Source organism: Loxodonta africana, chromosome 6 (genome assembly GCF_030014295.1).
Source record: "Loxodonta africana isolate mLoxAfr1 chromosome 6, mLoxAfr1.hap2, whole genome shotgun sequence".
Taxonomy (NCBI): Eukaryota; Metazoa; Chordata; class Mammalia; order Proboscidea; family Elephantidae; genus Loxodonta; species Loxodonta africana.
In genome coordinates this window covers 27176334-27203601 of record NC_087347.1, presented here as the reverse complement: position 1 = coordinate 27203601, position 27268 = coordinate 27176334, and the positions used below count along the sequence as shown (strand labels likewise).

Below are 27268 nucleotides of genomic sequence, written 5' to 3'. Positions count from 1 at the left end.
AGCAATAATGAATGAAACTAGCATTTCCTCCTCGTCTGGGAGCAGTCTTGTTTTGTCTTGAACAGGGGATCTCTTTATCACCCATGATTCCCAACAGCACTGCCCTTGAACCTTGAACATAGGACCATAGCCCTACAGGGCTTCCCCATCAGCTCCAACTCCCTCCACCACACCCTGCTCACCCTTCAAGGCCTGGAAGGGAGGGAAAAGGCAGGATGGAGTTCCAGTCAAGAGGATTACCCTTCCTCTACTCCATTCTCCCCTCTCCTGTCACCGATTTCTGACTGGCTGTCGATGCTATCAGGGGTCCATAAAGCTCAGAGGACTCTGGCCTGGGAGTGGGGGGTAGGGGTTAGGCAAACAGGCCAGGGAGGCAGTTGGTTGATATTTAACCACAATATTCTCAGTCTCTATTGTTTTGAGTGAGGCCCAATATTTCCACAGCAGGATTATAGGATCTGATTAACCATGTTAGACAACAATGCTGAGCTGGGATGGGCTCCCCTTCCAGCTGCCAATATGAAAAAGTATATACACTACCCAGGTTTCAGAAGGGACTCCCAGCAGCCTCAGAGTCCTACTCCCCAATTCAAACCCTGCTACTGCTTTTGGCCCCAAAGTGAGGGGAGGGAGGAAGAGTGTGGCACTGCATGCTCCTTTAACTACTGGCCCTTGGCCCAGCAAGACAAGTAATCCTGGCACAGTCTTCCCAGGTGAGTCAATGCTGTGTATGTTCCCCACACCCTGGAGTTCTTCCAATGCCTCTTCCGGGTTCTCCCAGTAGGCAGACCAGGATTCTCAAGAACCCATGAAAGTTAGATGCTGAGAAGCCAGCACTCACTCAAAGGGGTCCAGGAATGTGGAGAGGACAGCAAAATTTGTTGGGCTCCAGGATACAGAAGCTGAGTGGAGACAGGATTAAGAACTCAGAAAAGGGATTGAGCCTTTGGCACTATCCAATGACTGTCAACATGCCAGGGTAGAAGATCCCAGAACTTAAAGGAAGCATAAAGGACCACTGTAAAGCACAGTCCCAGGAGATGGGAAAGTATTCCTCAAAGGGTTCTGGGATAAAGGGTAGGAGAGATGGGCTTCTAGCTCCTCGAATAGAAAGGGATTCCCTCTCACACACAGACATCCTTCTTCGCATCCTCCCCTCTCTGGACGTTTCCCCACAGAGTGGGATTTTCTGCAGCCCTTTCCAAGAGAACATGGGAAAAAAATAGAGCAATAAGAAGCCCTTGACAAGAGTATCCTGTAGCAGCTTCCACGGAGTCACAGCAGCTAGGGAAAACCCTCCTTCCAGTGTGGGCCCCTTTCTCTTCTTGCATTTTTCTCTGTATATGAGTGCCTAGCATTATCCATTAAAATGTTATCACTCCATACATTTATGGATGTTGGTCATCGTGACTAGGAACCAGGGTTCTTGAGCTCTGAGTTTGGTGGCTTCTTTGCAGTATGTCGCTTACTCCTTTTGAACATTCAGATTCTTCTCAGAAAAATTTGAAGATAAAAACTACTTCAGGGCAGAGCTTGGAAAAGCATATCCTGATTGTGTCAAAACCAATTAACATGAAGTTGCGCCCCTTCATAGTATAATACCACCATAGTGATATTTTCTGAGTTATGGTTAAAAAAAGATCCTGTTCTCAAAACGCATAATCTAATGAAAGGGTGAAAACAAAAGAGCACAGAGGAAATATATATATATAAACACAGCTTGCATTAAAAGCACAAATAGCGAGGTGGGAAACAGAACAGATAAGGTGAGTTTCCCAAGTCATAAGGTTATAGGATTCCCCTACACTCTGTGGAGCAAATCCTCCTAGTTGGATAAATGTGAGAAAATGAAGAACAGAACAGGTGAAGAGAAGAAAATGCTCCTGGTGACAAACTCAGGAATGAAACTAAATCTAGGACCCAGGAAAGCCACAGCCTTTTCCACTCCCCAGTCCTCTCCCCATCTTTGTGCAGAGTACAGGGGCTCCTGCTTATCTCCCAAAAGCCCAGGGCTAAGGAGGAGGTAAAGTCTTCAGAAAATGGGAGATCTGAAAGAGAAGGAAGGAGAAAAGGAGTCCAAGAGAGAAATATCAAATGTCCCACGTTGGGGGGTGCGGGGGGGGCGGGGGAAGCAGTACAGCTGAGTATTCAAGAGACGCAAGGATTTTTCCTTTTCCCAAGTGCTCACTGTAAGTGAACTACATCAAACCAGCTGAAGGCTCTTGGTCTGAGCAGGTTAGTTCCTCCCAAGTCCAGGGCACAGGGGCACAGATTTCACTTCCACCCTTGGAATTCCAGGGCTAGCTCCTAAGGGCTCAGTGGGAAGATGAGACTAGAAGTTTTCCTCCTCCTCCCTTCTCAATAATGTTACTGCCCTTTGGGAACACTTCTGGGAGACTGGCTCCTAGGTGCCTGGAGAAAAGGGAAGATGCCTTTTCAGTGGGATTTTCCAGGACCCTGCTTGGGCTTTGCCTTTAAGGACTGCTGGGAAAGCCCTCAGTGAGGGAAGAATGGAGGTACTGACTTGCTAAAGGGCTAACGGATGAAGATTTCTCTTCCAGCAAAGAGCCTGCCTGTCCTAGCTGACTTTGGGGGAGGGTGCACCAAACAGCAAGGCCAAGTAGGCCTTGCAATCTAGGTGGCGCTATTTCTCTACTTTTTGGGTTAAGTTCCTGCAGGAACTTCCTCGAGGTCCTTAGTCCTGCTCCTGGTTTGCTGGCTTACTCGTGTAAACCACCTTATATTATTTTTTTTTCTAAAAATACTCCAAAGCAATTGAAAGAGTCCCTTCTCCCACCAGCCAGCCCTGGCCCCAGCCCTGGCCCCGGGGAGCGGGCGGGTAGGCGGGGAGGTGGGCCACTGCTTTATTAAACACAGGGAAAACTAATATTTACGGAATAAAATTTATGGAGCAGCCACGAGAATTCGACCCTTTTATGTGCATGCGGAGTGGGGGTTGGGCCTTGGGGAGGGGCCCAAGCCAGGGGGCAGGGCTGGAACACAGCCTGGCTAGGCCAATTTGTCAAGCAGGGATTTCCCTGGAGTTGCCCTGGGAAGAACAGCTCCCAACCACCGGCCCTAGCTTTGGGGGATAAAGGCTTCAGAACAAGAATGCCCGAGGCAGGGCTTCTGGAAGCAATGTTTCTTTAAAGATGTATTTGGGCAATATCTCCACCGAGGCAGCAACCTTTGGGAATAAAGAGGGCAGTGGGTGGGAAGGTCACTGGGCATATTCTTAAACCAAAAAACCAAACCTATTGCCGTCAGTCAATTCTGACTTATGGCAACCCCATAGGACAGAGTAGAACTACCCCATAGGGTTTCTGAGGCTGTGAATCTTTATGGGAACGGACTGCTACATCTTTCTCCCACAGAGTGGCTGGTGGGTTCAAACCACCAACCTTTTGGTTAGCACCAGAGCGCTTAACCACTGTGCCACTGGGGCTCCTGGCATACATTCACTTAACATTTTTTTGAAGTCACATATTCTTCTGAGACTATGAAAAAAAAAAAAAGTTATCCTCTGCCAATTTTACTCACAGTTTCAGGGGATGCACAGACCCCTGATCCCCCCTGTGATTAAAAATGCTTGTTCTTGAGACTGCACTCTTAGGGCAGAGGGAGTCTCCAGGTTGAAGACTCATATTTTCCCTGAGCTTGGTGGGGAAGCCTTTCCACTTCCCACTTGGTCTCAGGCCCTGTAGACACTGAAATCTGGCTATCTAAATTCTGCGACAGAGCCATCTGCCAGGTTTTTGCATAGTTCCCAGTTCACTTCAGTGACGTCACTACCATGGGGCACACTCTAGGATACTGTGGTCAGGAGGTAAAGGAAAGTCATCTGTAGCAACTGGGAATGAGTCCCAGATGGAGCTCTCAGACTCTGCTGGCAGAACAAGGCTGGGGCCTGAATCCTGGCTGCCTCAAGACTCCTACCCTGAAGTGGCAATGGAGAGCAGGGCAGACTGCTGACAGGAGGCAGGGTCACTGGATAAGGATATAGGAGAGGAGGATCTAACATCCTTCCTGGAAAATGTTTTCAGTAAAATATAGAATGATGCAGTTAAGAACTCGACTGCCTGGGTTCAAATTTTGGCTCTCACTTACTAGCTGTGTGACCTTTGATAAGTTGCTTAATCATTCCAAGCCTCAATTTACTAGTGGGGTTCTATCTTCCTCACAGAATACTGTGAGGATATAATGTCAGATGATTATTAGAGTACCTGGTATACAATAACTTCTCAATAAGTGTGAGTTGTTTATTATCACTGTTGTTCTTATTACAATAATTCCTATTTTCTTATTGCTTGGAGTGTCTTCTCCCCAGTGACTGACGGCAGGATAGAACACCAGTCCCAGCTAAAACCCAAAAACCAGTGTGATAGTTATATGTCAACTTAGCTAGGCCACGATTCTCAGTGGTTCAGCAGGTATGATGTAACCATCATCCATGATTTAATCTGTTTTGAGCAGCCAATCAGTTGAAAAAGGAGTTTCCTTGAGGGTGTAGCCTGCATCCAACATATATGGATGTTCCAGCAAAGCTCACCCTCTTTTGATCCTGCATCTGACTTGTCATCCTCTGACCTCTGGTTCTTGGGACATGAGCCTACCATTTGACCTGCCAATTTTGGGTTCATCAGCCCCTGCAACCACATGAGTCAGGAGAAGCCTCTAGCCTGACACCTGACCCACAGATTTGGGACTTGCCATCCTCCACAACTGCGTGAACCATTTCCTTGAAATAAATCTCCCTATATATATATATATATATATATATATATATATACACACACACACACACACACACACACATACATACATACATGCTTTACTCGTTTTGCTCCTCTAGAGAACCCAACCGAGGCCAACCAGTTTGCTGCAGGTCTATTTTGACTCATGGCAACTCCATGTGTGTCAGAGAGGAGCCGTGCTCTACAGGGTTTTTAACGGCTGTGATCTTTCAGAAGGAGATTGCCATGTCTTTCTTCCAAGGCATCTCTGGGTGAATTTGAACCTCCAGCCTTCCAGTTATTTGAGTGCTTAACCATTTGTGCCACCCAGGGACTCCAGTACTATCTAGAGAGGATACATGGATGAGGAGGCATTTGACCACCACAATAAGTAAATAAGCCAAAAAAGCCCTCTATTTTCTTCTGCTCCTGACCCCTTCTTCTGCTTATCAGTTCCCAGTGAATATCTGAGTCCTACTTTCTTTCCTATCTCTTTCTATTCCCTTAAAGAGTAAAGTTTCAGTTGGTCTTACCGATAGGGGGAAACCTAGCAGAGAAGGCCAAGGAACTTAGCCAATCCTGGCCTGCCAAACCTTGCTATATTTGTCTGAAGAGCTGCCTAGCTCACTCAGCCTTTACATTTTCTTCTGCTCGACAGTATTAGTGGTATAGGCTAATTCCGTTGTCCCAGAGAATTCCTCTGATGGTTTTCCTGCCATCCTAACTTTCCTAGTTCTTCTAATTACAGATGGTCCCCAGGTTACAAACAAGATCTGTTCCTGACTGTGCCTTTAAGTTGAATTTGTAAGTCGGTAACAGGTGCATACAGTTCTTATTTAGCCTTAGTTTAGTGCAAGAAGGAAATCCTGGTGGTGTACAGGATAAGAGCTATGGCTGCTAACCAAAAGGTCAGCAGTTCTAATCCACTAGATGCTCCTTGGAAATCATATGGGGCAGTCCCACAGGGTTGCTATGAGTTGGAATCGACTCAACCGCAAAGGGTTTGTTTTTTGGTTTCAGTGCAAGAAAAGGCTCGAAGCCTTTTCAGTGATTTAAAAGTTGCACGTGCAGCAAATGAAGGTGATTGTGATGACGAATTTTTTGCAGAGTAAGGGTTGGTTCAATCTGTTCAAAGCGAGGGCAAATTTACATAACATTAAAGGGCACGTACGAGTTGCCCATAAGTCAGATGTTCATAACCCGGGACGGCCTGTCATTTGAAGTGAAGGATGGGAAAGTAAAATTCCTGTTCTCCCACCCTAGTGAAACTACCTTGACTCTAGTGCTTGAAGCTCTTTATAATTTCAATACTGTGTTGGTTTAACCTGTTGTCGATGCCTTGGAAACAGACAGGAAAACACATCAAGTTGGGTGAAGGAGAGCTGCAGCCATGTGTTCTGTCTTGTGCCCACCATGAAGACAGTTCTCTAGATCAAGCAACCGAATGGAGGCCCAGCTCAGGCCATAGCAGAGAAGCATAAAAAGAATCTGAAGGACTGTATTGAGGATGTAGGCTTCATCCAGAGACAACATGGGGTGGGACCCAGAAAAGGGAGGTCGGTTATATGTTCAACAGAATGAGTCATCTCAAAAGCAGGGGAGTGTGAGTCCTTTTTACTCCATGCTGAAGAGAGAAGAAATGGGTCTCTGAGGAGCACCTAGAACTGACTAGGAACTCTTGAGAAAGGTAGAGAAGGCTTCCTAAGCATGTGTGTGCCTTTTTGCTCACAGACTTGCCCAATATACTTAAAGTCCGTGGTAGGATCCTGGGCCTAGAGAATCTCCACAAAAAAGAGAGAAAGGTATGGGATTCTCAACAGGCTGGCTTCCACTCAGAAGGGGAAGGCCAATGTGTAACGGGTTGGAGCCAAGATTCCCTTGGTTAACAGTTCCGCACTCAGGTGGCCTGTCAACATGAGCTTTAGTTATCTTGCCCTTACAGTGGCGCCCCTGACTATAACTCTTGCAGAGATACCACTGCCATACGAGCCCCTTCCAAGGTGATACCAGGAAGTTACTCTCCATGTCCATCCTGAGAAGTGAGACAGTGACAGGTTAACTGAAGAGCCCCCTTGGCTTCTTCCTCTTGACCTTTGATAGCTGAGGTCTAGGAACAGGGCCTGAAGTACCCTAGAAAAAAAAAGGAACCCAAGTCAGTAGGGGTTCTGAAATAGTTCCACTTAAGTTAGGAAAGGAACGTTCCTTCTCTCACGGATCCTGGTTAGGATGAGGTCTTGTGGCTGACACAGATGTTTTGAAGACTATTTCAGGTAGTGAATGTGATCTAAAACTCTATGCAGGAGAATACACATCCCTTCTCTCCCAGGGAACAACCTCACAGACCATTACTGTAAGTAGGAGAAGATGGAAAGGGAGCCAAGGTCACCATCTGATACAAGAATTACAGAGAGGATACAGGCAGGGAAGATGTGAAAGATCATGACTCCTCATGTATACATGCACAATTTGGAAGCCCGGTCACAAATATCCCTCAATGTTATTTGAGGCAAACTCAACTAGGTGACAATTCCAGGGATCAGTGGCCCAGAGGCTATAGGTGCAGCTTCCTCCAACCCTTAGAATGCATTCAGGAAGCTGCCCACAACTCACTGTGGGTTCTATCTCAGGCGCTGAGAAGGAAGGTGCTGACAAGACTGGCTCTTCTGGCTGGTTCAGAAGGTGGCTATCAGTTCCTTGTGGAGAGGTACTGCTTGAGGTCTGGGGATCTCCTGAAATCAGAAAGATTGAGGAAAGACAGTGCTAAATGCCTTCTTCTTAACAGGATGACATTAGCATTTACCAAGCCATCCAAGCATTCTGATAAAGGCCAGGGATTGGTACTAATATATAAACAGACAGGAGCAGCCACAATGTTCAACTTTTAGCTGGCTTTCTGAAATCTGTTTTTACTAAGAAGACTGCCTAGCCCCACTTTCACCAGGTAGAGAAAGAGTTTCCTTGGCTCAAAGTAGCCAACTGCTCTTCTACACATTCTCTGACATGTCTCAGGAAGAATGATAAGTCTTTTTCTCCTGGTTCTCTGGCTAACCCTGCTAAGCACCTATACTAGCACTATCTAACTTCTGCAATGATGGAGATGTTCTGTATCCACACTGTCCAATTCAGTAGCCACTAACTACATGTGGCTACTGAGCACTTGAGATGTGGCTGGTACAAATGAGGAACCAAATATTTAACTTTTATTAATTTAAATTTAAATAACCACACATGGCTAGGGCTACCATACTGGATGGTGCAGACCTAGACCCTAACTCTAACCCCAAGGAGGCCAGGTATCCCTGGAACTACTCACCAGTGTCTTGATGCTTCTGTCCTACTTGGACTTCTTGTTTGGTGACCGCCACATACAGACTCTGCAGATTCGTGACAAAGGGCCTTCCACTGCCAATACTGCATGCCTCTGGTAGTTTCTACAGGGAAGAGGAGATACTGTCATTGGTCATACTGTACTGCCGGAGAAAAGGGACTTGATACTCTCCTGGTAGAATTGGCATCGCCCCAAAATAATTTACATAAAGAAGTTGTTGTTGTTGTGTGCCACTGAGTCGATTCTGACTCATAGTGACACTATAGGACAGGATAGAACTCCTCTGTAGGGTTTTCTAGCCTGTATTCTTTATGCGAGCAGATTGCCAGGCCTTTTCTCCCATGGAGCGGCTGGTGGTTTCAAACCACCATCCTTTTGGTTATTAGCCAAGCACTTAACCATTGTGCCACCAGGGCTCCTTATAAAGAATTAGGATCCAATATAGGGTGTCCAGATCCAAGCTTGTTGGGATCAATATAAAGACTCCTTGATCTATGGATGCAGAAATCATTTGATAAAATCCAACACCCTTTCTTGATGAAAACCTAAGGAAGATTGAAATACAAGAGTAATTCCTCAATATCATTCAGGGCATATATGAAAAGCCAACAGCCAATATTAAACTTAACTGAGAAAGACTGAAAGCTTTCCCCACTTAAAATCAGGAATAAGACAAGGGTGCTCTCTCTTACCACTTCCATTCAATATGTATTAGAAGTCCTAGCCACAGCAATAAGGCAAGAAAAAGAAATAACACATATCCAGATTGGAAAAGAAGTAATGTTATCTCTATTCACGGATGACATGACCCTATCTATAGAAAATCCCAAAGAGTCCACAAGAAAACTTCTAGAGCTAATAGAGCAAAGCTGCAGGGTACAAGGTCAACACCAACAATAAGAAACCTGAAAGGGAAATGTTTCCATTGACAATAGCATCTAGAGAATAAAACACCTAGGAATAAATTTAACCAGGGATGTGAAGGATTTATAAATAAAAATTATAAAATATCGCTCAGAGATTAAAAAACAAAACAAAAACAAACCAGTTGCCGTCGAGTGGATTCCGACTCATAGCGACCCTATAGGACAGAGTAGAACTGCCCCATAGAGTTTCCAAGGAGCGCCTGGTGGATTCAAACTGCCGAATGGACAGATGTTCCATGTTCATGGATTGCATGACTTAATATTATTAAGATGTCAATACTACCCAAAATGATCTATAGATTCAACGTAATCTGATGAAAATTGCAACAACCTTCATTACAGAAATGCAAAAAAACAATCCTCAACTTTATAAGGAATGGCAAGAGGCCCCGAATTGCTAAAGCAATGTTGAAAGAGAATGACAAAGTAGGAAGACACTTCTTTTTTTTTTTTTAATTGTACTTTAGATGAAGGTTCACAGAACAAATTACCTTCTCATTAAACAGTACACATATTGTTTTATGACATTGGTTGACAACCCCATAACATGTCAACACTCTCCCTTCTCGATCTTGGGCTCCCTATTACCAGCTTTCCCGTCCCCTCCTGCCTTCTAGTCCTTGCCCCTGAGCTGGTGTGTCCCTTTAGTCTCGTTTTATTTTATGGGCCTGTCTAGTCTTTGGCTGAAGGGTGAACGTCGGGAGTGACTTCATTACTGAGCTAAAATGGTGTTGGGGGGCCACACCCTCAGGGTTTCTCCAGTCTCTGTCAGGCCGGTAAGTTTGGTCTTTTTTTGTGAGTTAGAATTTTGTTCCAGGAGGTGGGGCCAAGATGGCAGAATAGCCAGATGCTTCCGGTGACCCCTCTTACAACAAAGACCCAAAAAATCAAGTGAAATGATTATATTTATGACAAGCTAGGAGCCCTGAACATCAAAGGCAAACTTAGAAAATGGACTGAGCAGCAGGGGGAGAGAGAGACCGTTCAGAAGCGGAGAGGAGTTATCAGACCTGAACTGCTGGGATCCCACAGGCACCATTCCTGGAAGTGGCTGTGGAGGGCTGATGGTAGCGTTCAGCTGCAGTTTCCCAGGAAGAAGCAACCAGCTGCACAGCCTACTCACACCTCCGGAACCAGAGAAGAACGGTGCTCTTGGCAAAAGCTAAGTACTTGCGTATATTTTACCATGCCCCCCGCCCCCAAGCTGGCGTCAGTGGGTATTGATTTCCCTGGGCCTGAGGTGGGCCCATTTGAGCACCCTGAGCCATGCTCCCAGACTTGGAGAAGGAATAAGTTCACAACAGGGGGGAAAGATAATTTGCCAGCTCTACTAACCTGGGGAGCTCAGGACAGAAGTGGTTCCTGTCCAGGCATAAACAGTCCATGGACTCTGAATACCTTTCTCCCTTGCATGGACCTGTGCAGGCCTATTTCAGGAGAATAGGCCCTTGCTGGCAGACTGTGACTGTTTATAAGCTGTGTGGTGGAGAGGTGGGTGTTTAATATTTGACACGGCTTTGCCTATTAAACAGGGTCCTTACCTACCCACATCAGGGGCCTAGGGGCTGGTGGCTCCACTCAGGTCACTCAGCCACCTGCGACAGGAGTCCAAGGATAACTGGTACCTCCCAGTCCTTACAACTAAAAGGTACCCATGGTCTGTCTGTAGAACCCACTTACCTGTACGCTCTAGGGAACAGGGACATGCTTTCCTCAGAGACACTCAGGGGATGGTTCTCAGCCCTCTGCCTTGTTCAGAGTATGATCCCCTGCTGCAACCAGATACCAGTACCTATACCAAACACTCCTGCCCCTCTAAGACTGTAGGACAGAGCCTGTACCACACACTTGATGACCAGCTACCTGGACACCTGAGCTGAATCCACACAAGAAAAGTGAATGACTCATAAGCTCATATACCTGTTAACAGCTCTAGCCATCTGGTGACAGGGTGTCAGAGCCCCAAAGGCAGAAACAATCAAACTAGCTCACTCAAGGAACCCATTTGGGCATATCAAAACACAACAAATCAAGAAACTAGGATACAGTAAGCAAACATAAAACAAACTAATACAATAACTTATAGATGGCTCGGAGACAACAGCCAATATCAAACCACATAAAGAAACAGACCATGATTGCTTCAACAAGCTCTCAAAACAGAGAATCGAAAGATTTTCAGGATGAAGGTGCCTTCCTGGAATTACCGGATGCAGAATCCAAAAGATTAATATACAGAGCTCTTCAAGACATAAGGAAGGAGATCAGGCAATACACAGAACAAGCCAAGGAACACATAGATAAAGCAGTTGAAGAAATTAAAAGGTTCTTTAGGAACATGATGAAAAATTTATTAAGCTGCAAGAATCCACAGAGAGACAGCAATCAGAAATTCAGAAGATTAACAATAAAATTACAGAATTAGACAACTCAATAGAAAGAGGAGCAGAATCGTGCAAGTAGAAGGCAGAATTGGTGACCTTGAAGATAAAGCACTTGGCACCAATATAGCTGAAGAAAAATCAGATAAAAGAATCTTAAAAAATGAAGAGACCTTAAGAATCATGTGGGGCTCTATCAAGAGAAATAACCTACAAGTGATTGAAGCACCAGAACAGGGACGGATAACAGAAAATACACAGAGAATTGCTGAAGATTTGTTGGCAGAAAACTTCCCTGATATCGTGAAAGATGAGAAGATATCTATCCAAGATGCTCATCAAACTCCACATAAGGTAGATGTTAAAAGAAAGTCACCAAGACATATTATAATCAAACTTGCCAAAACCAAAGATAAAGAGAGAACTTTAAGAGCAGCTAGGGATAAACGAAAAGTCACCTACAAAGGAGAGCCGATAAGAATAAGCTCAGACTACTCCGCAGAAACCATGCAAGCAAGAAGGCAATGGGGATGACTTATTTAAAAAATTGAAGGAGAAAAATTGCCAGCCAAGAATCATATATCCAGCAAAACTGTCTGTTAAATATGATGGTGAAGTTAGGACATTTCCAGATAAACAGAAGTTTAGGGAATTTGTAAAAACCAAACCAAAACTATAAGAAATACTAAAGGGAGTTCTTTGGTAAGAAAATCAATAACATCAGGTATCAACCCAAGACTAGAACACTGGACAGCACAATCAGAAGTCAACCCAGATGGGGAAATCACAAAAATAAGATAAAAAAAAGCTCAAAACAGGGTAACTAACAGTGATGTTATCCTGTAAATAAAGGCAGTATTAAAACAATAAAGAGGGACTAAGAACGGTAGTCTTAGATACACAGGTACTAAGAAATAAAGGCTGGGTTTAAATTAGAAAAATAGGGGTAAATAATAAGGTAACCACAAAGGAGACAAACTATCCTACTCATCAAAATAAAATACAAGAAAAAAATAGAGACTCAGCAGAAACAAGGTCAACAACAACGAATATGAGGAAAGGATAATATATAAATATAATCTACTCAGCACATAATATTAAGTGGGAAAAAGAAACTGTCAACAACACACAAAAAAACACATCAAAATGATAGCACTAAATTCATACCTATCCATAATTATGCTGAATCTAAATGAACTAAATGTACCAATAAAGAGATAGAGAGTGGCAGAATGGATTAAAAAACATGATCCGTCTATATGCTGCCTACAAGAGACACTCAGACTTAGAGATATAAACAAACTAAAACTCAAAGGATGGAAAAAAATATATCAAGCAAACAACAATCAAAAAAGAGCAGGAGTTGCAGTATTAATTTCTGACGAAATAGACTTTTGTTAAATCCATCATAAAGGATAAGGAAGGACACTATATAATGATTAAAGGGACAATATACCAAGAAGATATAACCATATTAAATATTTATGCACCCAATGACAGGGCTGCAAGGTACACAAAACAAACTCTATCAGCACTTAAAAGTGAGATAGACAGCTCCACAGTAATAGTAAGAGACTTCAACACACCACTTTCGGTGAAGGACAGAACATCCAGAAAGAAGCTCAATAAAGACACGGAAGATCTAAATGCCACAATCAACCAACTTGACCTCATAGACATACACAGAACACTCCACCCAACAGCACACAAGGACACTTTCTTTTCTAGTGCACATGGAACGTTCTCTAGAATAGACCACATATTAGGTCATAAAGCAAGCCGTGGCAGAATCTAAAACATGGAAATATTACAATGCATCTTCTCTGACCATAAGGCCACAAAAGTGAAAATGAATAACAGAAAAAGCAGGAAAAGAAATCAAACACTTGGAAACTGAACAATACCCTGCTCATAGAAGACTGGATTATAGAAGACATCAAGGATGGAATAAAGAAATTCAGAGAATCCAATGAGAATGAAAACACTTTCTATCAGAACCTTTGGGACACAGTGAAAGCCATGTTCTGAGGTCAATTTATATCAATAAATGCACACGTACAAAAAGAAGAAAGGGCCAAAATCAAAGAATTATTCCTATAACTTGAACAAATAGAAAAAGAGCAACAAAAGAAACCTTCATGCACTAAAAGAAAGGAAATAATAAAAATTAGAGCAGAACTAAATGAAACAGAAAACAGAAAAACAATTGAAAGAGTTAACAAGACCAAAAGCTGGTTCTTTGAAAAAAATTAACAAAATTGATAAACCATTGGCCAAACTGACAAAAGAAAAACAGGAGAGGAAGCAAATAATCCAAATAAGAAATGAGATGGGCACTATTACAACAGACCCAACTGAAATTAAAAGAATCATATCAGATTACTATGAAAAATTGTACTCTAACAAATTTGAAAACCTAGAAGAAATGGATGAATTTCTAGAAACGCACTATCTACCTAAACTAACATAAACAAGGTAGAACAAATAAACAGACCCATAACAAAAGAAGAGATTGAAAAGGTAATGAAAAAACTCCCAACAACAACAAAAAAAGCCCTGGCCCAGACGGCTTCATTGCAGAGTTCCACCAAGCTTTCAGAGAAGAATTAACACCACTACTACTAAAGGTACTTCAGAGCATAGAAAGGGATGGAATACTCCCAAACACATTTTATGAAGCCAGCATATATCCCTGATACCAAAACCAGGTAAAAAGAAATTTACACACCTATATCCCTCATGAACTTAGATGCAAAAATCCTCAACAAAATTCTAGCCAATAGAATTCAACAACACATCAAAAAAATAATTCACCATGACCAACTGGGATTCATACCAGGTATGCAGGGATGGTTCACCATTAGAAAAACAATCAATGTAATCCATCACATAATAAAACAAAAGACAAGAATCACATCATTTTATCAATTGATGCAGAAAAGGCATTTGACAAAGTTCTACATCCATTCATGATAAAAACTCTCAGCAAAATAGGAATAGAAGGAAAATTCCTCAACATAAAAAAGGGCATTTATACATCATCCTAAATGGAGAGAGCCTGAAAACATTCCCCTTGAGAACGGGAACCAGACAAGGATGCCCTTTATCATCGCTCTTATTCAACATTGTGCTGGAAGTCCTAGCCAGAGCAATTAGGCTAGACGAAGAACTAAAGGGCATCCAGACTGGCAAGGAAGAAGTAAAATTATCTCTATTTGCAGACGACATGATCTTATACACAGAAAACCCTAAGGAATCCTCAAGGAAACTACTGAAACTAATAGAAGAGTTCAGCGGAGTATCCGGATACAAGATAAATATACAAAAATCAGTTGTATTCCTCTACACCAACAAAAAGAACATCGAAGAGGAAATCACCAAATCAATATCATTTACAGTAGCCACCAAGAAGATAAAATACTTAGGAATAAATCTTACCAGAGATGTAAAAGACCTATACATAGAAAACAAGACTCTACTGCAAGAAACCAAAAGAGACCTACATAAGTGGAAAAACATACCTTGCTCATGGATAAGAAGAATTAACATTGTAAAAATGTCTACTCTACCAAAAGCCATCTATAGATACAATGCAATTCCTATCTAAATTCCAATGGCATTTTTTAATGAGATGGAGAAACAAATCACCAACTTCATATGGAAGGGAAAGAGGCCCTGGATAAGCAAAGCATTACTGAAAAAGAACAAAGTGGGAGGCCTCACTCGACCTGATTTTAGAACCTATTATACTGCCACAGTAGTCAAAACAGCCTGGTACTGGTACAACAGACACATAGACCAATGGAACAGAAATGAGAATCCAGACATAAATCCATCCACATATGAGCAACTGATATTTGACAAAGGCCCAAAGTCAGTTAAATGGGGAAAAGACGGTCTCTTTTACAAATGGTGCTGGCATAACTGGATATCCATTTGCAAAAAAAATGAAACAAAACCCATACCTCACATCATGCACAAAAACTAACTCAAAATGGATCAAAGACCTAAATATAAAATCTAAAATGATAAAGATCATGGAAGAAAAAATAGGGACAATGCTAGGAGCCCTAATACATGGCATAAACAGTATACAAAACATTACTAACAATGAAGAAGAGAAACCAGATAACTGGGAGCTCCTAAAAATCAAACACCTATGCTCATCCAAAAACTTCACCAAAAGAGTAAAAAGATTACCTATAGACTGGGAAAAAGTTTTTAGCTCTGACATTTCCGATCTGCATCTGATCTCTAAAATCTAAATGATACTGCAAAAACTCAACTACAAAAAGACTAATAACCCAATTAAAAAATGGGCAAAGGATATGAACAGACACTTCACTAAAGAAGGCATTCAGGTGGCTAACAGACACATGAGGAAATGCTCACGATCACCAGCCATTAGAGAAATGCAAATCAAAACTACAATGAGATTCCATCTCACACCAAAAAGGCTGGCATTAATCCAAAAAACACAAGATAATAAATGTTGGAGAGGTTATGGAGAGACTGGAACACTTATACACTGCTGGTGGGAATGTAAAATGGTACAACCACTTTGGAAATTGATTTGGCGCTTCCTTAAAAAACTAGAAATAGAACTACCATACAATCCAGCAATCCCACTCCTTGGAATATGTCCTAGAGAAATAAGAGTCTTTACATGAACAGATATATGCACACCCATGTTCACTGCAGCACTGTTTACAACAGCAAAAAGATGGAAGTAACCAAGGAGCCCATCAACAGATGAATGGATAAACAAATTATGGTATATTCACACAATGAAATATTATGCATCGATAAAGAACAATGATGAATCCGTGAAACATTTCGTAACATGGGGGAATCTGCAAGGTATTATGCTGAGGGAAATTTGTCAGCTGCAAAAGGACAAATATTGTATAAGACCACTATTATAAGAACTTGATAAATAGTTTAAACAGAGAAGAGAATATTCTTTGATGGTTAAGTGATGGGGGAGGGAGAGAGGGAGGAAGAGAGATTTTCACTCATTAGATAGTAGATGAGAACTATTTTAGGTGAAGAGAAAGACAATACACAATGCTGGAGAGGTCAGCACAAGTGGACTAAACCAAAAGCAAACAAGTTTCCTGAATAAACGGAATGCTTTGAAGGCCCATGTAGCAGGGGCAGGGGTTTGGGGACCATGGTTTCAGGGGACATCTAAGTCCACTGGCATAATAAAATCTATTAAGAAAATATTATGCATCTCACTTTGGAGAGTGGCATCTTGGGTCTTAAATGCTAGCAAGTGGCCATCTAAGATACATCAATTGGTCTCAACCCACCTGGAGCAAAGGAGAATGAAGAACACCAAAGACACAGGCTAATTACGAGACCAACAGACAGAAAGGGCCACATAAACCAGAGACTACGTCAGCCTGAGACCAGAAGAACTAGATGGTGCCTGGCTACAACTGATGACTGCCCTGACAGAGAACACAACAAAGAATCCCTGAGGGAGCAGGAGAGTGGTGGGATGCAGACCTCAAATTCTCACAAAAAGACCAGACTTAATGGCTTGACTGAGACTAGAATGGACCTGGAGGTCATGGTCCCCAGACCTTCTGTTACCCCAAGACTGGAACCATTCCTAAAGCTAACTCTTCAGGCAGGGATTGGACTGGACTATGAGACAGACAATGATACTGATGAAGAATGAGCTTCTTGGATTAAGTAGACACATGAGACTATGTTGGCATCTCCTGTCTGAAGGGGAGATGAGAGCGGAAAGGGGGTCAGAAGCTGGCCAAATGGAGACGAAAAGAGAGAGTGGAGGGCAGGAGTGTGCTGTCTCATTAGCGGGACAGCAATTAGGAGTATATAGCAAAGTGTTTATAAATTTTTGTATGACAGTCCGACTTGATTTGTAAACTTTCACTTAAAGCACAATAAAAATTTACAAAATAAAAAAAAAAAAAGAATTTTGTTCTATATTTTTCTCCAGCTCTGTCCAGGACTCTCTATTGTGATCCCTGTCAGAGCAGTCAGTGGTGGTAGCCAGGCACCATCTAGTTGTACTAGACTCAGTGTGGTGGAGGCCATGATAGTTGTGGTCCATTTGGTCCTTTGGACTAATCTTTTCCTTGTATCTTTAATTTTCTTCATTCTGTCTTGCTCTTGAAGAGGTGAGAACAGTGGAGAATCTTAGATGACCCTTCACAGGCTTTTAAGACCCCAGACGCTACTCACCAAAGTAGAATGTAGAACATTTTCTTTTATAAACTATGTTATGCCAATTGAGCTAGATGTTCCCCAAGACCATGGTCCCTACAGCCCTCAGCCCAGCAATTCAGTCTCTCAGGGAGTTTGGATTGTCAATGGAGGACTCACACTTCTTGATTTTAAAACACATTACACAGATACAGTAATCAGAAGAGCCTTATAATGGTATAACAGTAGACACACAGACAGTGGAATAGAATTCAGAGTCCAGAAACAAACCCACACATCTATGTCAACTGGTTCTTGACAAGGGTGCTAAGTCCATTTGATGTGAAAAACAGAGTCTCCTTAATAAACAGTGCTGGGAAAATTGAATTTACACATGTAGAAAAATGAAACCTCAGGATCCATGCCTCGCACCATAAACAAAAGCAAATTCAAAATGGATTAAGAACCTAAATGTGCAAACTAAAAAATTCTTGGAAGAAAATGCAGGAGCAATGCTGTCAGGCCTAGCTTTTAACAATGGATTAGCTAACATAACAACAAAAGCACAAACAGCAAAAGACAAATAAATAGATGGGATCTCAAAAATTAAAAACTTTTGTTGATCAGAAAACTTTACCAAAAAAGTGAAAAGACAAGCTACAGACAGGGAAAATACCTTCAGAAACTATATATCTGATAAGAATCTAATAAAATATATATAAAAATGAAAAGATAAATAACTCAATCATAAAACGGGCAAATAGACATTTTACCGAAGACTACATTCAAATGGCCACCAAACACATGAAAAGATGCTCAAAATCATTAGCTACTGGAGTGATGTAAAAACCACAATGAGATACCATTTCATTCTCACTAGGATGGCTAAGATTATAAGGAAAAACAGAAAATAACAAATGTTGGTGAGGATGTGGGGATATTGGAACCCTTATGCATTGCTGGTGGAAATGCAAAATGGTATGGCCCTTGTGGGAAACCGTATGGCCCTTGTGGGAAACCGTATGGCCATTCCTCAAAAACTAAAACTACCGCATGCCCCAGAAATTCTGCTCCTAGGTTTATACCCCAAAGACTTGAAACCACAGACTTGTACGCCAATGTTCATTGCAGCACTGTTCACAATAGGCAAAAGGTGGAAACAACCTAACTGCCCATCAACAGATGAATAGAAAAACAAAATGTGATACATACATACAATGGACTACTACTCAGCCAGTAGGAGAAATGAAGTCTTGATATGTGTTACAATATGCACGGAGCCTGAAGACATTATACCGAGTGAAATAAGTCAATTGCAAAAGGACAAATATTATATGGCCTCACTTATATAAAAAGACAAGAAAAGGCAAATGTTTAGAGACCAAAGTATATTAGTGGTTACCAGGCATGGTAGGGAAGGGGAAAGAGGTGGTTAATTACAGTGATAAAAAATCACATTAAGAGTAGGGTTGCATGGCCAATTACTTGAATTGCTATCAATAAGCTGTACATCTGTAAAATGTTTAATTGGCAAAAGTTGTGTGACAGACATATTTACAATGACAAAAAGAAAAGGCAACTTCTGAGGCTGTTTTATGTACAATCAAACACCTCATGGGATTTGGTTCCTTGGTTTGGAAGTTTAGGGTCATGATTTCCTGGGACATCCCAGTTAACTGGCCTAATAAAGTATTTAATGCTGCTGTTCTACCTCTTTGTTTGTTGTGTAGTCCCTGGTGTCTTAAAAGCTTGAGAGCAGCCATCCAAGGCACTACAATTGGTCTGTATTCACTTGGAGCAACAGAGAAAAAAGGAGAATCAGGAATAGGAGGAGGATGTGGAATGTACGGCCAATTGCCTCCATTAACAACTGCTTCCTTTGCCATGAAACCAGAAGAACTGAATGGTGTTTGGCTACCATTACTGAACATTTTGATCAAAGATTTATAAAAGAATTCTGATCAAAAGGAGGAAAATGCAAAACAGAATTTCAAATTTTCATGGAATTCAGACTTCCCAGAGCCATGGAGCCTGGATGAACCCCTGAAACTGTTGCCCTGAGATAATCTAAACCTTAAACCAAAAATATCCCCTGAAGTCTTCTTAAAACCAAACCATAGCTTAGCTAGTAAAGAATGTTTGCCTTGAGCATTATGCTCTTTTAAGAACTATCTATATGGGATCAAATTGACAACAGCAACTCAAAAGATTAGACAAGAACCTTACGGGGCAGTGATTTTATGTTAACTCAGGAAAGGAGGGTAAGAATGGGTGCAAAACTCAAACAGTGTAAGCGATGTCCCTGAATTGTACACGTACATGTAGAAACTGTTGAACTGGTGTATGTTTTGTGGAGTATATTCTCAACGAGAGCAACAACAACAACAAAAGAGACCCCTCGGAAGGTCTTCTCTGAAAGGCAACTCCAAAGTATAATTTTATGTTCCCCAATCCTTAAATCTATTATGGTTTCCAAATGAATACCCCATAGGTCTTCAGGCTCTTCTTCCAAAGGATGAATTCTTAAAGGGCTACTTTACTTTATCTTCCCTAAATTGTTCCTAAATTGTACAGATTACTATTTTAACTAAATTCACTCCTAAATATCCACACTGTTGTTGTTATTCTTAGTTGCCATTGAGTCGGCCCTGACTCATGGCGACACCATGTGCAACGGAAGAAAACACCGTCTGGTCCTGGGCTAGCCCCATGATCGGTTGTGGACTGGGTCGTGGTGAATCATAGGGTTTTCACTCGCTGATTTTCCAATTAGATAGTCCTGCCTTTCTTCCTAATCTGTCTTAGTCTAGAAGCTCTGCTGAAACCCATTCAGCATCATAGTAACACACAAGCGGCCACTGACAGATGGCTGGTGGTTGTGTGTGAGGTGCATTGGCTGGGAATCAAGCCTAAGTCTCACATGTAGAAGGAAAGAATTCTACTTCCACACTAGAGAGAAAAAATGATGAAATCTAGGATAGGAGGGCCTGAAAAAGGGCAAAATGGGAATGACAGATTGAGAGATTTGAAAAAAATTATGGAGCTGTGATGTTAAGTCAGAGGAGATGGGGAAAATAGAATTGACAAAGCTTTTGAGTCTTACCTGCCATTTTATATTCCCTACTCCAACCTCGGTGGTGTAGTGGTTAAGTGCTATGGCTGCTAACCAAAAGGTCAGCAGTTCAAATCCACCAGGAACTCCTTGGAAACTTTATGGGGCAGTTCTGCTGTGTCCCATAGGGTCACTATGAGTCGGAGTCAACTTCACGGCAATGGGTTTGGTTTTTTTTTTTTGGATTTACTCCAACCCTATTGTCTTTACTATAATCCATGCATTCTCAGTGGGGGTAATATTTCCCTCAAGGGCATGAAAATTAGTTTTTGAGGGGTGAAAAGAGCTTTACTCTTTTAAAGTATGAAGTACAGATACATATATATATACATATATGGTTACACGGTATATGTGTGATATTAAAATTTCCCGATGGGGGAGAGGTGTCTTTAAGAAAAAAATGTTTTAAAAGCCTCCTTAGAGAGCTAATAATGGGGTGGGGGGAGGTTGAGAAACACTGCTATAATCACAGTATTTACATGTGTCCTTTACCACAGAATGAATCGCAGATTTAGATCCACAGTAAATGCTTTCTTTGCCTAGCTCAAGTTCCATACACTTAGCTGAAGTGAGTTGAAATAATAGTTGAAGCCTGAACGAAGTGCAATAAAAATGAGATGAAAGAGTACGGCATCCAGTAGTCCCAAACCTGGCTGTACTTCAGAATCCTGGAAAGGGCCCAGAACTACTTCATCTGTCCTTATGCATACAAATCATCATGGTTCCCAGCCAAGTCAGCAGGTGCCCAAGGGGCAGCCATGCTAGCGGCTCACATGGGAACCAATCCAAGGATACTGGATTGGCCCTATCTTGTGTCAAGGGCACTTTTTCTGTGCGATAAGGGCGTTCATTTCTGAAAACCCACTGTGGGAGAAAGATGGTAAAGTATTGGAAATAACAAAGTAGGTGCCAAACCATTGTCAGGATTATATAGTTATCCTTCTCTGAGTACAGTGGTAATTGGAAAACCTGTTGATCCCCAGAAAATGTAACATACATTTCTACTCCAACCCTACATCCATAAAGACTATAACAGACTTGAACTTTGACTGGAAACCACAGACAATGAATCAGAAGCCTTGACTCCAAACTTTGCTTCTAGCCAGTAATCACACTAAGACTATAGCAAGCCCTCTTTGGCAGCATTCCCTGAGGGATGAACTGAAATAGGCCATACCACCTCTATGTATTCTAACTCACTCTCCTTCCTAGGTTCAGCTCTCTAACCCCAAGTCACCTCCTCCAACAGAAGATCCTCTACTCCATAGCCAGAGTCATGATATTAGAGGGATAAACCACTGTTCTCCTTCCTTATATCGTGCGTTTCTAGTATCCCCTTTCATGTCACTCAGAAGTGTAGCCTCTTTTAGGGTCATTCACACATTGCTTCATAGGCACTGTGCCGTTTGCACTAATAGGCTAGGCAGAATCTAGGCAGGCCAGGGTCATCTGCTCCTTCCACTTCCACGGGACTAAGCAGACTCAGAAATTTTCCATGCTGGTCTTTACCCAGCCCATGTATTTAACCTAAAAATGAAGTGTCAGAGACGAAAGGCCACTAAAGTCAGTGCTGCCCTCAGCCCATGTCCAAATTCAGAACCTCTGTCTTAGCCTTTCCTCTATCCTTCCCCTTTTCAGAGAGGTTTGGTCCTGCAGCTGCTGCCAAAGTTTATCCCACCCGAGTATTTTAGTATTTTACATACTTTGGACATGTTGTCAGGAGGGATCAGTCCCTGGAGAAGGACATGATGCTTGGCAGAGTACAGGGTCAGCGGAAAAGAGGAAGACCCTCAACGAGGTGGACTGACACAGTGGCTGCAACAATGAGCTCAAGCATAACAACGATTGTAAGGATGGTTCAGGACAGGGCAGTGTTTGGTTCTGTTGTGCATAGGGTCGCTACGAGTCGGAACCGACTCGAAGGCACCTAAAAACAAAACACCAGGAACTGAATATTGCTCTAGTTGCCACGTACTTACTATGTGCTAGGCACTATTCTAAATACTTTAAATGTATTAACCCATTTTTGTCTTGTTCACTGCTATTTCACTAGCATCTGTATCAGCTCCTAGCTCATGGTAGGGGCTCAATAATTACATGTGAATGAACTAACATGGTAGGCTCTATCATGACCCCATTTTACTGAGGTAAATAGGCAGAGCTAGTAAGTGGTAGAGAAGGATTAGAATCCAGGCTTCAAGGCCCACACATATTGACTACTTTATTTACTTCTCTGAACAGCTGAATTTCAGCCTTTCCCAGGATCAGAACCCCCAATTCCTCACATCACAGGTCACCTGTTTATATTCCCTTCCAGCTCAAAAACAAGCTCCCTAAATACCTAGGAACAAATCTAATCAGGGACATGAGAAACTTATACAACGGAAACTATAAAACACTGCTGAAAGATATTAAATAGAGCGTGTTTCATGTTCATAGATTAAAAGACAATATTGTTAAGATGTCAGCAGTACCCAAAGTGATCTACAGATTCAATGCAATCCCGATTAAAATTCCAACAGCCTTCATTAGAGAAATAGAAAAACAAATCCTCAACTTTATATGGAATGGCAAAAGGCCTCAAATAGCTAAAGCAATGTTGAAGGAGAAGAACAAAGTAGGAGGACTCACACTTCCTGATTTAATAACATACTATGCAGCTACAGTAATCAAAACTGGCTGGTACCAGTGTAACAACTGACACATGGACCAATGGAATAGAATGGACGGTCCAGAAATAAATCCACACATTTATGGTCAACTGATTTTTACCAAGAGTGTTAAGTCCATGCAATGAAGAAAGAAGAGTCTCTTCAATATATGGTGCTGGGAAAATTGGATTTCTACATGCAGAAAAATGAAACAGTATCCATGCCTCACACCACACACAAAAACAAATTAAAAATGGATTAGAGACCTAAATGTGCACACCAAAACCATAAAATTCTTAGAAGAAAAGGCAAGGGCAACACTGTCAGGCCTAGCTTTCAACAGTGGATTAGTTAATATAATATCAACAGCACAAACATCATAAGACAAAATAAATAGATGGGATCTCGTAAAATTAAAACCTTTTGTTCATCAAAAGACTTTACCAAAAAAGTGAAAAGACAAGCTACTGACTGGGAGAATATCTTGAGAAACCATATATCCAATATCCAACAAGAATCTAATAACCAAAATACATATAAAGCTTTGACAGCTTAACAACAAAAAGATAAATAACCCAAGGGCAAAGGACTTGAACAAACATTTCACCAGTGAGGACATTTGAATGGCCACCAAGCACATGAAAAGATGCTCAATGTCATTAGCAAACAGAGAGATGCAAATCAAAACCACAATGAGATACCATTTCACTCCCACTAGGATGGCTAAAATAAAAAAATAAATAAACAAAACAGAAAGTAACAAATGTTGGTGAGGGATGTGGGGATACTGGAACTCTTACCCAGTGCTGGTGGGAATACAAAATGGTATAGCTGTTGTACAAAACAGTGTGGCGGTTCCTCAAAAAACATCTGACCCAGCAATTCCACTCCTAGGTATACACGCAAAGACTTGAAACCAGAGACTTGTACACCAATGTTCACTGCAGCACTATTCACAATAGCTAAAATGTGGAAACAACCTAAATGCCCATCAACAGATGACTGGAAAAACAAAATGTGGTACATACATACAATGGAATACTACTCAGCCAGTAGGAGAAATGAAGTCTCAATACGTGCTATAATAAGGATGGAGCCTGAAGACACTGAGTGAATTAAGTTAATCACAAAAGGACAAATACTGTATGACCTCACCTATGTAAAAAGACAAGAAAAGGCAAATGTATAAAGACCATAGTTTATTAGTGATTACCAGGGGCAGGAGGAAAGCAGAAGGGGGGAGAGGGTTAATGGTCATGGAAAAATCGCATTGATTAAGGGTAGGGTTGCACAGCTGATTATTTTAGTTGCTGTCAGTAAGTTGTACACCTGTAAAATGCTGAATTAGCAAACGCTGTGATAGATACATTTACAAAGATGACAAAAAAAAAAAAAAAAGAGTACCTGCTGGGGCTGATTATGCACAACCAAAAACTCATGGGATTTGGTTTCTTGGTTTGGATGTTTAGGGTCGTGGTTTCCTGGGACATCCAAGTTAATTGCCCTAATAACATAACATGTTTAGTGCTTCTGTTCTACCTCCTAGTTCACTGCATAGTGCCTGGGGTTTTAAAAGCTTGCAAGTGGCCGTCCAAGACACAACAATTGATCTCTATTCACCTGGAACAACAGAGGAAGAAGAAGAGTCAGGAACAGGAGGAAAATATGGAAAGCGTGGCTAATTGCCTCTATGAACAACTGCCTCCTTTGCCATGAGAACAGAGGAACTGGATGGTGCCTGGCTACGTTTTGATCAAAGATTCCATAGAAGAATCCTGATCAAAGGGGGAGAAAGTAAAACAGAATTTCCAATTCTCATGGACTCCAGACTCCCTGGAGCCATGGAGGTTGAATGAACCCCCAAAATTATTGCCCTGAGATAATCTTTAAACCTTAAACCAAAAATATCCTCTGAAGTCTTCTTAAAACCAAACAACAATTTAGCTTAACTAGTAAAGAATGTTTGCCTTGAGCACTATGCTCTTTTAAGAACTATTTGGGATAAAATTGACAACAACTCAAAAGATTAGACAGAAAACTTAGGGGGCAGTGAGTTTATATAAATGCAGGAGTAACAACTCGGAAAAGGAGGGTGAGAATGGCTGCACAACCCAAAGGATGTAATCAATATCACTGAATGGTACATGTATAAACTTAAATTGGTGTACGTTTTGCTGTGTATATTCTCAGCAACAACAAAATTAATAAAATTATATTAAAAAAAAAGAATGTAAGAACATTAAATAAATAAATAAGAAACAAGGGGGCAAGAAAGTGAGCAGATAAAAAAGAAGCAGCTGGCCCTAACTGGAACCCTTAGAAGCTGAGAGGCCACACCCTTAATCCTACCCTTGCCTTCCCCCCATCATCACTGACTTCTTGGGCATCACTCTCAGAATGTGCTAGCCAAAAGAGGTGGAGAGGCCTGAGGTTGGGAAGGAGAAACATTAGCTCCCTGGGCAAGACAATGGTAGGGACTAGCTGGGGCAGACGGCAGAGATCAAAGGGAAAATGCTCAAGTTAGGACTAAGAAAAACAAATAGCAGTGCTCCCTGCTGTAAGAAAAACTGAGCCAGGAGCAAAGTGTACCAGCCACAAAGCGGGTCACTGCCCAGGGTGGGGAGGGGAAGAAGAGTCAGGTCAGTCTATGGTACAACGCGTTCATCTGAATAATCCAGTGTCAATTCTATTCAACAAAAAAGTTACTGAGATTCTACTGCGTGCCAGTCATTATAGGACTGGCGGGAGGGGAACTGGATGTATCAATCCTTCCCTCCTCATAGTAGAATTGAGTTAATAGAAAGATAAATAAGACAGACTCCCTGCCGTAAAGAGTTTGTATTCACATGAGAGACAGGCACGTGTGTATGTGTGGGTGTGTAGATATATAAAACATATACAATAAAACCTGCAAAAGCCCAAACCTGTGTAAGGCGAAAACCTGTCAGAGAAGGAAAACTCAAACATTTTCCACTAATAGAGAGCGACAGAAAAGTGGTAAGACTGCATTCCGTCAAAGGTGGAAAACTTGCAAAACATGGAAAAACAAGGCAATCCCGTCGAGTTCCAGCTCTCACAGATTTCACTGCATATCTTTCAAGTAATATAGTATAATAGAGTTATAAACAAAGGGTAATGGGAACCCAGAGAAGGAAAAAAGGGATGCATTTTGACTGAGGGTACTGCAAAGAGCTTCAGAGGTGGTAACACCAAGTTAAGTCTTGCAGGTTAGACTTTGAATATGGTAGAAGTATCTGAGGCACGAGGATGTGAAATGACACAAGACATGTGCAGTAACTCATGGGAAATGAGACTAGAAAGCTAAATTCGCATCCACCAGACTGCAAAGGACTTTGTTTTCTGAATTAAGGATATGCCAAATGGGAATTTCCTTTTGTTTCATGAAATGGATTTCTCTATTATACATCTGCATGCCGAGGATTCCTTGGCTCCAAACTAATATTGACACAATTACGGGAAAGCAGAAGCTTCCTCTAGGTTTCTCTTTTTAGGCTATTTGCTACATTTACTCAAACTCTTTTAGTACTGAATCCCTATTTACTGTTAGTACTGTGACTTTTCAATATCCCCAAAAGCTGTATTACTCTCCCATTTCCATGAGCTGTTTTACTCTCCTATCTCCAATTCTCCAAAACCAAAAAACCAAACCTGCTGCTGTTGAGTCAATTCTGACACAGTGACCCTATAGGACAGAGCAGAACCACCCCATAGGGTTTCCAAGGAGTGGCTGGTGGATTTTAACTGCCAACCTTTTGGTTAGCAGCTTAGCTTTTAACCACTATGTCACCAGAGCTCCAATTCTGGAAAAGACCTCTTTAAAGTGTTACAAAGCAAAGATGTCACTTTGAACTTTAAGGTGTGCCAGACCCAAGCCATGGTATTTTCATTTGCCTCATATGCATGCGAAAGCTGGACAATGGATAAGGAAGACCGCAG

General features: G+C 41.7%; 1 protein-coding gene across 1 annotated transcript in view; it reads right to left on the bottom strand.

Annotated features, from left to right (window-relative positions):
* Positions 1–6669: 6669 nt before the first annotated feature.
* The window catches only part of NHEJ1 (non-homologous end joining factor 1), a 123192-nt gene continuing 102593 nt past the window's right edge, over positions 6670–27268 (bottom strand). Inside the window, exons 6-8 of the mRNA XM_003406057.4 lie at positions 8047–8164; positions 7344–7462; positions 6670–6863 (exon numbers count right to left, since the gene is read on the bottom strand). Coding sequence (XP_003406105.1) covers positions 6789–6863; positions 7344–7462; positions 8047–8164 — 312 coding nt within the window. The 3' untranslated portion in view covers positions 6670–6788. The remainder of the gene's footprint in view (positions 6864–7343; positions 7463–8046; positions 8165–27268) is intronic.